This window comes from Passer montanus, unplaced genomic scaffold, assembly GCF_014805655.1.
Source record: "Passer montanus isolate IOZ18808 unplaced genomic scaffold, ASM1480565v1 scaffold120, whole genome shotgun sequence".
Taxonomy (NCBI): domain Eukaryota; kingdom Metazoa; phylum Chordata; class Aves; order Passeriformes; family Passeridae; genus Passer; species Passer montanus.
In genome coordinates, this window is record NW_024358723.1 from 139,286 (window position 1) to 152,743 (window position 13,458).

General features: G+C 53.6%; 1 protein-coding gene across 6 annotated transcripts in view; it reads left to right on the plus strand.

Moving 5' to 3' along the window:
* NIN (ninein) overlaps nucleotides 1–13,458 on the plus strand; it is a 61,162-nt gene that overhangs the window by 3,475 nt on the left and 44,229 nt on the right. For 3 of the 6 annotated variants that reach the window (XM_039698075.1, XM_039698081.1, XM_039698076.1), the window contains exons 2-3: nucleotides 2,271–2,474; nucleotides 8,930–9,011. In XM_039698075.1, the coding sequence (XP_039554009.1) occupies nucleotides 2,292–2,474; nucleotides 8,930–9,011 (265 nt within the window). In that variant the 5' untranslated portion in view covers nucleotides 2,271–2,291. Of the gene's footprint in view, nucleotides 1–2,270; nucleotides 2,475–8,929; nucleotides 9,012–13,458 lie in introns of those variants that run through there. The other 3 variants (XM_039698077.1, XM_039698078.1, XM_039698079.1) reach the window with 1 other exon arrangement.

The window sequence follows — 13,458 nt, forward strand, 5'->3', positions numbered from 1 at the left end:
GCTGGGAAACAGGGAATCCCTTCCCCAGGGATGGCCGTGTCCCTCTAAGGTCTGGCTGTCGCCCGGCGTGGGGATGTGTGAGGCTGTTCTTGCCAAAAACTCGCCTGGGCTGGAGGGCAGGTGTGCCCACGCACCTGATGCTCTTTTTCTTTGGAATTGGGGTTTTGCTGCTGGTTTTGCGGGGTTCCCAGTGCTGGGTTTGCCCAGGGTGGGTTTTTGGGCTCTGTGCTGTTGTGGCACTGAGAGGGGTGATGCCAGTGCTGCAGCAGCAGGGATGCTCGGGGTTATACTGGGAGGTGGCATTTAGCTCTCCCCACTAACTGGGGGAACTGGTTCTGGCAGTGCAGCTGTAGGGTCAGGTGCTGGAGACATCTCTGGGGGGGCAGGAGGTGGCTGACCCTGAAGATAAGGGGTTCAGAAATGCTTGGGAAGCTCTGTGGGGTGGAGTCATCTTTGCTGGAGGCTTGGCTGTGAGTTTTGGGGCCGCTGGAATGTGCAGGCAGGGCTCCCTGACACCAGGAGCCAGCCACTGTCAAGCCCTGTGGGTGCAGGTGGGAAATGGGGTTGCTGGTGTGGGAAAGGAAACAAGTTTGTTGCCTTCCTCCTGCTCACAGGCACCTGAGGTTTTGGGTGCTGCCTCCTCCTCTGTGCCCCAGGTCGAATGTGTCTGTGCCCTCCCTCCTCCCCCCAGCGCTTGGGTGCCGTGAGAAATCAGCTCAAGAGGGATTTGGGGGGGGAAAAATAGGACAAGGGAGGGTGTGAGGCTGAGGTGGAGGGGTTGTGTCCATGCCTGGAGTGTCCACAGCCATCCCTGTCCGTGGCAGGGCAGGAGGAAGGACAGCCTGGCTGGGCTGTGCTCCACCAGCCCTGCATCCCTCAGCAGATGTGGCATCCAGAGGATGCTCTGCCCTGGCATCTGCTCCTGCAGCCAGGGAAATCAAGGACACAGCTGCTGCAGTGCCTGCCCTGGAGATTTCCTGGCTGGGTTGGGCAGGGGTGTGGAGCTGGGCTGCAACTGGAGCAGCTCCTGGGATGTCCCTGAGTGCTGCTGGTGGCCCAGGGAGCCACCAGAACCCTGTGAGGAGCAGAGGGGACAGGGCTGGATGGGGAGGGCGTTGGGGTATGACTCCATTTTGGGAAATGTGGATGGCACAAGCTGCAGCAGTCACAAAACCAGAATTCCCATGGCTGGCTGGTGTGGGGTCATGGATGAGGCTGGCCAAGCATCCTGGGATGCCCAGTTGGGTCCTTGGGACACCAGCTGCAGTGCCCACTGTCACCCAGGCACGGTGACAGTGCCTGTTGTGCCCCAGGGTAGTGGCACATCCACACCCAGGCTGTGTGGTGGCACTGGGTGACACTGCTGCCACCCAGAGCCAGCCAGGAGCCCTGGGCCAGGCTGAACAAACAGCTCCAGCCAAATCCTTCATTTCAGACAGGACATTTCCCTCTGCTCCCCTGCCCAGCAGCTCCTGGGGCTGTGAGTCTGTTAGCAATGGATGAGAGGGGTGAAAACTTGACTTGGAGGGGAAGATGAAGACCTGAGGCAAACTGGGTCTGGGTTTTGTGTGCCTGGTGCAGGACACCAGGTACATTTTGCTGTCCCCACTCAGCTTTGGGTTTGTTGCCTGTCCAACCCTTCTCTGCCTTCAGCCAGGGCTTGACCTGAGGGAGAGCAGCACAGGGAGGAGTGCTCAGCACCTGGGCTTGATTTTTGAGGTTTTTTTCCCAAGCTAAAGCATCCCATGATCCCAGCTGTGGTGCAGGGGGTGTGCTGTGCCCATGGAGGGGGTGGCCACGGTGGGTGGCTGCCCTGAAGGGTTTGGGCTGGGGTCTGCTGCCCTCCCCTCCTCAGACACAGCCCCACACCCTGCTCCCTGCAGCTGCTGAGCTCTTCTAGGCTTGTTTATCTTCTCACCAAAGCCTCACCTGCAGCACCTGGGGATCACTGGGGCTCAAGGGAACAATTTAGCTGCTGCAGCTGAGCCAAAGGAGCTGACAGGAGCAGCGTGAGGTGGCACACAGGGACAGGGATGTGCCACACAGGGCTGGCCCAGCCACCTGGGCTGTCCCCTCCCCAGGGTTTGCCTCTGCAGGCTTTTTCTCCTGGGTCTTTCTGCTCTGTGACTTCTTCCCCCAGTGGGCTGGAGCATTAATTCCACCAAACACAGCCCCACACAGCCTGGTGGGCAGCTGCTGTGCCAGCTCTGGGGGTTTTTTTTTGGCTGTCCCATGTCACCCATGGTGACCTGGCCTGTCTCTTCCCACAGGTGAGCGTGGCAGGCTATGGGATGGATGAAGCTGAGCAGAACCAGTATGAAGCTCGCCTCAAGGAGCTCTTTGACAGCTTTGACAGCACAGGCACGGGCTCCCTGGGGCAGGAGGAGCTCACGGACCTCTGCCACATGCTGCACCTGGAGGAGGTGGCCCCAGCACTGCAGCAGACCCTCCTGCAAGGAAACCTCCTAGGCAGGGTAAGGAGCTGGGGGGTGGAGGGGGCAGGATCTGCGTGCATGGAATGGTCTTGGGAGGAGCTGATGTGTGGAATTTGTGTATATCCAGCATTCCTGAGGCTCTGGTGCTGCAGGACTCGTGGGGTCTGCTCTGTTCAGCAGGGTGGGCACAGGGCAACTTCCAAGAGTAAAATTGGTGACAACAGGGGAGGGAACTGCTCTGTCTGCCCTGAATGGAGGTGGTCTGAAACTCAGGAACCACCACTGCAGGCTGAGCCTTGTGCACTGGTGTGCTTTGCCATGGCCAGAGCCAGGGCCAGCTCCTGGCTGCCCTTGGCTCATGCTGTGCCCGTGCCCCCAGCCCTGGGTCACCTCCCCAAACCAGCTCACCAGGTGCTCAGACAAACTCTGAGCCACTTGGGATGGGACAAAGACCTAAATCCAGGGCTTGAGCCTGTGATTTAAGCTGGCTTAAGCTGTAGTTAGACTGGCAGGGCCGCGTGCAGTCACGGATGTTTCTCTGAGGTGGAGAACATTGTCCCACCTGGCTGTCTGAGCCACCTTTGTCCACATTACCTGGTGTTGGTGGCTTCCCAAAGCCATTTTCCAGTGGTGGTTTTACCTTTATGGAGTTAAATCCCAGGGCAGTGAGCAGAAGCTGCTTGCCCTTGGGGGGATGTCCTTGTGCTCTGTGTTAGTCTGCACGAGTGCACGAGATCCTTCCCTGGAAATCACCCTGAAATCCCATCACTGCTCATTAAAATCAGGAAAATGTGGAGCAGGGCAGCCAGGGCTTTCAACAGACAGGCAGCCATCCTGACTCCAATTTCCAATCAAACAAAATAATTTCACAAACAAAATTCCTCTAACAAACAAAGGGATTTTTCCTTTTTCCTCCTCTTCCTTGCCTGCCCTGGGGCCGTGGCTCTTCTGCTGGTAGTGAGTGGAGCTGGAGCTGGGATGGACCCAGGTGGAGGTTGTTGACCTTTAGAGTTGCTGTGTGGCATTTTCTGGAGCACCAGAGACTCTGTGCTGCTCTGTCATCTTGAGTGCCTGGCACTTGGGTGCTGTTATCAAATAATCCCAGGATGGTTTGGGTTGGAAGAGCCTTAAAGCACATCCAGTACCACCCCTGCCATGGCAGGGACACCTTCCACCATCCCAGGCTGCTCCAAGCCCTGTCCAGCCTGGCCTTGGACACTTCCAGGGATCCGGGGGCAGCCACAGCTGCTCTGGGCACCCTGTGCCAGGGCCTGCCCACCCTCCCAGCCAGGAGTTCCTTCCCAATATTGAATTTAAATCTATTTTCCTTCAGCTTAGAGCCATTTCCCCTTGTCCTGTCACCTGGCTTTGCCACTGGTGGGATGGTGGCATAGAGAGAAAAGGACAGATGTGGCTGTCACAGCTGGTCAGGGCACCAAACCCCTGTTAAAGCACCCTGAGTGCAGGGTCACACTCACCCCATCCCCACCCGGAGCTCCAGCCCTGCAGGGCACGAGGCATCCCCTTTTATTTCATTGCCCCTTTGTCCCTGGGCATGGCTCTCCCTTGCAGCCTGCCACAGAGCCCCAGGACAGTCTGTCTCCTGCCTCTGCTCCTTAGCAGCAGCAGTGGGCCAGGTTTGAGCATGAGCCACATTTCAATTTCATGACCCTGGGATCCTGGGGGTTTCCTAGGGGAGAATAGAGCAGACACAGAACTCCCTGAGCACAGACTTGTTGCACCTGCCCCTCCTGCTGCAGATGGTCCCAGCCTTTGTGTGCCTGCACTTCCAGGGGCTGGGATTTATGGAGGGCTCTGGGAAGGGGGGCAGTGGGGGGAAGGTTTTGTCTGCTCAGGGGCAGCTCGGTGGGGCCACGTGCTTGTCTTTGTGCTGGGAGCTGTGCTCCAGGCATGAATGGATGCTCTGGGATCAGAAAATTGTGGGGTGGTTTGGGTTGGAAGGGGTCCTTAAGGATCACCTCGTTGCAGCCCTCTGCCCTGGGCTGGAGCTGAGTTTCTATCCAGAGAGGGGCTGGGAGTGCTGTGATGCTTTGGGGATGGTTGGGTCTGGTGTGGGGTGTAGATCCTGCCTGTGGAGGTGTTTTCCTGTGAGGTTTTCCTGTGAGGTTTCCCTCACACACTGTGTGCAGGGGTGATGCTCCCAGCAGCTCCTGGCCTTCCTCAGGAAGGCTGTCCCCTCACCCTTGATGGCAGGAGTGAGGGGGGGGGTGTGCCTGTCTGTCTGTCTGTCTGTCTGCCCTCCCTGTGCCCTTTAATCAGCAGCAGACCAGAGGTGGCTTGAGAACAGTGCTCGTGGGCCTGGCTGATGTGCAGGGACAGGGATGGGCCCTGGAAGCCATTCCCTGTCCCTGGCAGTGTCCAAGGCCAGGCTGGACAGGGCTTGGAGCACCCTGGGATGGTGGAAGGTGTCCCTGCCATGGGATGAGATGAATTTTGAGGTCTTTTCCAGCCCAGATCCTCCTGGGATTCTGTGAAGTTGGGCGCTCCGGGCCCTGTGCAGGGCCTGTCCTTGGGGCTGTCCTTGGGCAGGGATGGGGAGCTCAGGTTTCACCTGCACCACTGCATTCACAGCCTGCAGCAAGCACAGCCTGCCTGGGCTTGCACTGCCAGCTCCTTCAATGACCTCTTGCAAAATATCCAAATGTCCTCTCCCTGTTCCTGCAGTGCTGCTGCTGCCTGGGGCCCTGTGGGCTTGGCCATGGCTGCCCTGCTCTGAGGGCACTGCAGGATTGGCCTCTCAGGGCCTGAAGGAACAGCTGGAACTGTGCTAGGGGAGGTTTGGGTTGGATTTCAGGAAAGGCTCTTCCCCCAGAGGGTGCTGGCAGTGCCCAGGCTCCCCAGGAATGGGCACAGCCCCGAGGCTGCCAGAGCTCCAGGAGCTGCCAGGGATGCCAGGGTGGGGTTGTTGGTATCCTGGGCAGGGCCTGGAGCTGCCCTGGCTGATCCCTGTGGATCAGGATATTCCCTGATCCTCCATCTCCCCCAGCAGACATTTATTTCCCTGTGCAGCCTTCTGGCTGGCAGGAGTTTGCAAACAGGGGCAGAGCTCAGGAGATGGGGTTTGTGCTGCAGATCAAGGGCAGGGAGATGGAGGGAGCCTGTCCTGGCTGTGCCAAGTGCTTTGCATGGCAGGGACACAGCAGGAGCAGCAGGTACCTTGGCACAGGCTCCCAGCTCTTTCTAGTGCTAATCAGTCAGGGCTTCAGAGGGAGCTGGCTGTGAAGGGGCCTTGGGATTTCTCAGAGGAGCTGGGGTTGCTCAGCAGCACAGCTTTGGTTAGTCCCTGACTGCCTGGGGAGGCTGGGCTGGCTGTGCCTCTCTGCTGCTGGGTTTGTCTTGTTTGATTTGTTTGTTCTGAGAAAATTCTCCCTGCTGGGTGCTGCTCTGGCTGTGGGGTTTGCAGGGCCCCCACGTTGCTCCAAGCCCATCCAGCCTTGGGCACTTCCAGGGATCCAGGGGCAGCCACAGCTGCTCTGGGCACCCTGTGCCAGGGCCTGCCCACCCTCACATCAGGAATGTGTGTGCTGTCCCTGATCCTGGGTGGGCATGGCAGCACATTGTGCATCACCTGCCCAGTCCCCATTTCCTTCTGGCTGGCTGGGATCAGCCCCAGATTGCTGAGAGACCCCCATGAGCAGACACACAGATGAGCAACACCAAAACACAATCACAAAATCAGAGTGGTTTGGGTTGGAAGGGACCTTAAAGCCCATCTTGTTCCACCCCTGCCATGGCAGGGACACCTTCCACTACCCCAGGGAGCTCCAAGCCCATCCAGCCTGGCCTTGGGCACTGCCAGGGATGGGGAACCTGTGCCAGGGCCTGCCCAGCCTTGCAGGAGGATTTCTGCAGCCCTTGTGGCTTTGCTGTGCCGTGGCTGCCTTGCCTGCCTCGTGCCCCAGCCTGGCGCTGGTTTTATCAGTGCTGTTTCTCTGAGCCCTCTCTGCTGCACACACGCCACGTCCAAGGTCAGAGGTGCACCACAGGCTGGCTTTGCTGCTTAGCTGGGGTTGGGAAAACATCTGGCCCACCTTGAGGACAAATGTCCCCCCTGTGCCAGCTGTGGCTCCACCTGCAGAGTGAGGAGGGCATTGGGGAGCCCCCCGTGCCTGTCCCTGTGCTGCTGATCTGCATTTGCAATGTGCAGCACAGGAGGATGGCCACATCTGCTCCACAGCCCGATCTTCCTCAGGCTCCTGTGGGTGTCGTGGCCATGGTAAAATCACAGTGACCACAGGGCCAGGCTGTTTTATTAGACCCCAGTGTCTAATTAGACACCAGCTCTGCAGTGGGTTTTGCTAAGCCCACTCTTTGCCAAGGCCTGTAGGGAGCGGGGAGGGCTCAGCCTATTTTATTTTTCTCTTTTTCCCCCCCTTTCCTGGTGATTTGTCAGCCACACAATAATGGAGGTGTGAGCAGCAGCATCTCCCCCTGCTCTTGGTGGGAGGAGTGGGCAGCAGAGCATCCTCTGCTCTGCTCAGGGGGGTGTTTGGCATTTTTGGGGATGGATAGCACACAGGGCTGTCTCATGGGCACCTGCTTCAGTGAAAGGCTTGATTCTGACATCTCCTTCATGCTCCTCCTGTGCCTCTGCAAGCACAGGGGGCTTGAGCAGCTCTAAGGCTGGAATGGATGACCTTAATTATTCTTTTCCCACCTGAATGACTGTCCAGCCCTTCCTCCTGAGTTTTGGCTGGGAATGAGAAGCTGTTCCGCTCATCAGTGGGTTTCCTGCATTCAGGAAGCGTGGATGGCTGCCTCTGTCCTTGTGCAGCTGAGCAAGGGCTCAGCTCCTCCTCCTTCCTCCTCCTCATTAGTGCAGGCAGGAGTTATGGGGCTCATTATGCAGAGCAGGTGATGTCAGTGCTGCTGCACACCTGCCCAGGTGGCTTGGCTTTGTTTAATTCCGTGTGTTTGTGTGAGGGATGCAAAGTGGATCTTGTTTTCTGGTGAGGTGCCAGCCCCAGCACCCATCCAGGGGATTGGCTCTGTCCATTCTTTCCTGAGAGCATCCCGTGGGGAGGGAACCTGTAATCTGAACACCCTCATCTTTTATTCATCCTCATTTAGTCTAAATGTCAAGTTTTTTCTTCTTTTTTTTTTTTAATGGGGGAAATTCTCCTCTCTCTGTGAACTGGCCTTTTTGAAGTACACCAGTGTCTGCAAATGCATGGCAGCAATTAGTATTCAGATGAAGGCATTCCTGATGAGCTTCTGTGCTGAAAATGTTTTTTTAATTGTCTTTAAAAAACATGTTTAAAACTGTTTAAAGCCCCAGGGGTGATTGGCACTGCCTGAACTGTGGCATGAGGTGCTCCCCTGTGCCTCCATGGCTCACCTCTGTCCCCTCCCTACCAGGGAGCTTGCTGGTATTTTTCTGAGCTTGCTTGACCCCCAAAAACAAACTGGAGAGCTTCAGACTTGAGCTCTGCTGCTGGTGCCTCCCCCAGCAACACAAAAATCCCTCAGAGTGCAGCTCTGCCAGCCAGGGCAGCCTTGCTGGGTTTCTTTAAATACAAAATCTTTCTGTTCCATGCTAAAAATTCTTCTAAGATTTATTTAGCCGAGAGAAATGACAGCAGGCAGCTCTGCCTGGCCACTGCCCCATGTCACATAGCTCCTCCAGCTGTCCCTGGTGTCCCCGGGGCTGGGATTGCTGACATTCCCCAGCAGGCTGGGCAGGATGCTGCAGCCCCTTCTGGCTGTGTCTGCCTGGCAGGCAGGAGGCTTTCCAGGAAGGCACAGATGGAAAAAAAAGAGGGAAAAAAAAAAACCCTGAGTGGCAGGATCATCTCTGTTTTCCCCAGCTTCACTCCAGGCTTGGTATTCCTGGTTCAGCCCTCCCAGAACTACAGGAGCTGCCCTGGAAATTGAGGGATTTTTCTGCCATCCACATTGGGAAGTGGTTTTTGAAGCTAAACGAGGGCAGTGGAGCATTTCCACAGCAGAATATTCATCCCTGCTCAGGAATGGTCTCACTGTAGGAGCCACTGACCCTGGCCAGGTCACCTCAGGGGATGGAGATGGAGGTGTCCCTGCTCCTTTGGGGCTGGAGGTGTCGCTGCTCCTTTGGGGCTGGAGGTGTCGCTGCTCCTTTGGGGCTGGAGGTGTCCCTGCTCCTTTGGGGCTGGAGGTGTCCCTGCTCCTTTGGGGTGGAGGTGTCCCTGCTCCTTGGGACATGTTCCTTATGTTCCTCCTCCGTGGAAAAACCCAACCAGAGCCCGAGATCTGTGCCTTTGGGTCCTTCTGTGTGGCAATAATCGTTCCCACGTGCCCAGAGGTGCTGGCTGTGTCTGCATGTCCCTTGCTGTCACTTCTCCAGGGCTCCGGTGCCCCTTGCCCAGGCTGTTGGCACAGGGGTGGTGATGAGTGGTCCCCACTGCTGCCCATCTTGCTGCTGCTTTCTCATATTTAACTCCCTGCACCTCCTGATTGCCTCTTTCCTTCCTTTTTTATTGTTTTTTTACCCACAGGTCCACTTTGATCAGTTTAAAGAAGCACTTATCCTCATCTTATCCAGAACCCTGTCAAATGAGGAGCACTTCCAAGAACCAGGTAAATACTGAAATTAGCTAAAATAGTACATTTTCATTGGCAAAGCAGCTGTGGGTGGCTCTCACAGAAGAACTTAGAAGAGAAAGTGCTTTTTAGGTGCTGCCATCCATGCAGAAAAGGCTGGAGGCTGGTCCTGGGAGAAAAGGTGTTGGGTGTTTTTATGGAGATGGGGTGATTGAGAGGTTTAAAAATAAGATTTATAAAAATGAGTTATTTTATTTATATTAATGTATTTATTTATATTTTAATTTATTATCTCTATTTTATTATTATTTGAATATTCTATATTTTATTATATATAATATAATAATATATATAATATATATAATATATATAATACATTTTATAATATGTAATAGTTCTATTATTAAGTTTTTATTTATTTTATTTATTTTTATAAATAAAAATAAAATAAATTAAAACTAAATAATAGAACTATAATATATTATAAAATTATATATATAATTTATAATCATTATATATATTATATTTTTATAAATTATATATTATTTATCTATAATAAAAAATGATGATAAAGAATAAATCATTATAATAATTTAATTACAATAATATAAATTATTATAATAATATAAACTATTATTTATATTATTATCAATTTTATAATGATATAAATTATTTATTATATATTTCCATACAGTGTATGATAAATTATAAAACATTTCTTATACATTATATATAATAAGATTATTATAAAATGATATAAAATTATAAATTATATAAAATTATATAAAACATATAATAAATTGTATATTTACTACTTTTGATGAAGGGTGAGAAATGGTTCCTTCACCAACAGGGAGCCAAGGTTTGTTGTGGAGCCTTGCACAAAGGTGTTTTCAGAGCCACTGGGGATTTCTCTCCCCTTCCCAGGATCAGGGATGCTTCAGGAGCAGGGAGCTGTGGCCAGGCAGACAAATGGATGAATTCCTGCTGCTGCTGGGGGTTTTCCCAGCTGGGGCTGGTGTTGGATTTTGTGGTTTTAAGTCCATTCTGTTTCCTTGTGTCTGAGATGAGCAGGGTGTAGGAAGCTTCTCTGGATTTCTCCCAGGAAAAAGAGTCAGGCTGCTCCAGAGGTGCTCCTGAGCAAGTGAAGCCCCTGAGAAAGCAGGCTGGGGCTGCTCAGAGAATTCCAGGATGGTTTGAGTGGGAAGTGACCAGTGCCACCCCTGCCATGGCAGGGACACCTTCCCCTGTGCCAGGCTGCCCCAGGTGCCATCCAGCCTGGCCTGGGGCACTGCCAGGGGCTCTGCTGTGAGTCCTCGGTGTTTTCCTTGCTTTGTTTCAGTGTGCTTTGAAAATGGGGCTTTTTTAGGCTTTCCTTGGCAGGAAAGGTTTCAGCTTCAGTGTCTTCCCCCTGCAGCAGGGCCGGGGAGCACTGGGAGCTGTGGGGCTGAGCAGCTCCAGCTGGTGCCACACCTGTATGTAAATAAATCCCTAATCCTGTCCTTGGAGCAGCAGGGGAGCCAAATCCCCCAAGGAGAAAACAGCTTAGCAAAAGGGGGAGAGAGAATTCTCCAGGTTTCCTCTCCTGGAGCATCCCACTCTGGGGAGAGGAGCCTGCCAGCAAAATTACAACTTTCCCCTTTCATTAAGGCTGCACAAACCACAGGGTTGGAGAGGTGTGATTGATGGATTATTTTTATTTTTCACCTCTCATTTCCAAAGCTCTTTAATGCTGTGAGAGGGGTGATGGCAGCTCTTGTGCCCAGCATTCCTTAATGGAATTTCCAAGTGCAGGGTGGTGGGTGCTCAGGGGGGAGCAGCCCTGCCAGCCCCTTGGGCAGGAGCTGGCACAGAGCAGGAGTCAGCCCCAGTGAGGCAGAACTAATCCAGCATTCTGCATTTAGTGGGGTATCATATGGCTGAGAAGCTCCAGCTTGATTGAAATGTAAATAAATCCTCCAGAAATGGCTGAATTTGGGGTTATCACAGGGGAAATGACAAGCGAAGCTGGAGAGCTCTCCTTGGGGACACTCTTGTCAGAGTGGGGTTGGAATGGCAGGAAATCAAAGGATGTGGGGTGCAGGTAGGGAGCCAGAGCCAGGCAGGCCTGGGAGGCATTTTATTTTTAATGCATTTTGACAGGTTGGTTAATGCCAAAGTCTTTGCTTCTTTTAATTTAGATCAAACTGGAGATTTGGAGAACAAGCTGCTTTGTGCTGTTGGTGTCAAACTGTCAGGGAGTGTGGAAATGCTGGTGTTCCAGCCTGCCCCAGGCTAGGGAAAAATTGAGTTAAGAGCTCTAAATCGTATCATTTAAATGAAAATTTAATTTGGGGGGGATTGGGGGAGGGAGAAGCAGGGATTTTAAGGCTGTTTGCAGCATCTGGGAAGTTTGCTGTGGAAGGAAGTGGCTGTGGTGGCTTTCTGCAGGGATTTGGGTGATGGCAGGGTCAGAGGGGAGCACTGGAGCTTTGTGCTGCAGCCCCAGCCAGCCTGTGGGACACGGCCAGGGGGTGGCACGTCCTTGTCCCTGTGGATGGTCAGCTCAGGGAGGAGGGTTGGGCACAGGGAGGGTGACAGGAAGGACATGGAGCACAGAGGGATGCCCTCTGAGATTTGGGGTGTTCAGGCTGGAGAAGAGAAGCTTTGGGGACACTTTTCAGCCCTTTCCAGTACCTGAAGGGAGCCCACAAGAAACAGAAAAAGGGAATTATCCACAAGGGCCTGCAGTGACAGCACGAGGGGAAATGGCTTTGAACTGCCAGAGGGCAGGGATGGATGGGATTTTGGGAAGGAATTCCTCCCTGGGAGGGTGGGCAGCCCTGGAATGGAGTTCCCAGAGCAGCTGTGGCTGCCCCTGGATCCCTGGCAGTGCCCAAGGCCAGGGCTTGGAGCAGCCTGGGACAGTGGAAGGTGTCCCTGCCATGGAAGGAGATGGTTTTCAAGGTCACTTCCACCCAAACTGGTTCTGTGACAGGGCTCTGGGGCCACAGGGGCTGGGGACAGGGAACCAGAAGTGCTGCAGTTCCTGCAGAAGCAGCCCTTGGGGTTTCCCCGTTTCGGGGAGAAGCACTCAGGCTCGCAGAGAGCAGCTGATATATTTATATTTTATTTCCTTTTGTCTTGGCAAAGAGGCTGAATTCCCTTTGCAAAGGCAGGACTGGCAGGGAGGATGGTGCTGCAGGCTCCTTGCCTGGGAAGCAAGGCAGGCAGAGTTCCAGAGCTGCTGGGGTCAGCTCTGTCCCCTCCAGGGTGTCAGTGTGGGGACACAGACCCAGCTGTGAACCAGAGCATCAGCTGGCTGGGCAAAGCTGCCTCTGCTGGGAAGAGGCATGGGGAGATTCCAGGAAAAGCAGGAAAAAAAGCTTGAATGTGGTTTAAAATAATTACTATTTTAGCTCTTGATTCCCGTGGGACAGGGCTGGGTGCTGCTGCCACTGCTGCTCTTTGTCCACGGGTCACTGCAGCAGTGAGGGGACAATAAAATAGATTTAAGGGTGGGGAAAAGGGAAAAAAAAATCAGTTGTGTGGGTGATTAGGGAAGAAAAAAAATCAGGCTTTTTTTCCTCCCCATTATAGCAAATTAAAAGTGCATGGAAGCTGGGCTAGGGAGGGATTATGGGGTGGAGTGCAGGATTACAGGGATACCCAGGAGAAATTAAAGAGCAGTTTGACGCCATCCTCCCCACAGTCAGTCACGAGGGGTTTGGGGTTTTTCCTTCCCCATTTTTTTCCTTCTCCTTCTGAAGGCAGCAGAAATGCCCTCTAACAGAAGGGGCTGGTGGGGATGATGCCCTTGGGAAGGGCCCCATCCGTGGGGGAAAGGTTGTTCAGGTGGCTGCAACACTGGGTAAAACCTGTGTCACAGCCCAGGCAGGGGTGCCTGATGCCACAGAGTATTTTTGGGTCAAAACCCGTTGGTTTTGGCTTGTGGTGACCCTGCCACGACTCCTCTCTTCTCCCACTGCTGAGGCTGGGTGATGAAATGGGACTTGGAGGAGTTCAGACATACCTGGTGCCTCAGGGGATTAGGATTTAGCAGATCCTGGCTGCCATGTGCTTTGCCCAGCAGCTGGAGCATCCCTCCCTTCCAAATCTTAAGCAGCAGAGGAATTAATTTCACCTCTGAAGGCTGGGATTGTGGGATGAGGGTGCTCCTGCTCTAAACCCCCTTTTGTCTGCGCTGCAGGGCTTTGATGCGGGGCCCAGGGAAGGGGAGCCCCCCTCCCTCCCCATCCGAGGGCAGAGCAGGATTGTGAAATGACTTATCTGGTGCAGAAAGGCAGAAAATCAAGTGTAAATCTCCAGCCACGGAGACATTTCAGCGGGATGGACGGGGGGAGTGAGAGAGGGAATTGATGGCTCCTGTCTGTGGCGCTTAAATCAGGGAGCTCTCGTGAAATGCAGAATTTTGGGGGGGGGGGGTTTAATTTCAGGGGTACTTGGAGGCCCACAAACCCTCTGGGCAGTGGGCAGGAAGGTG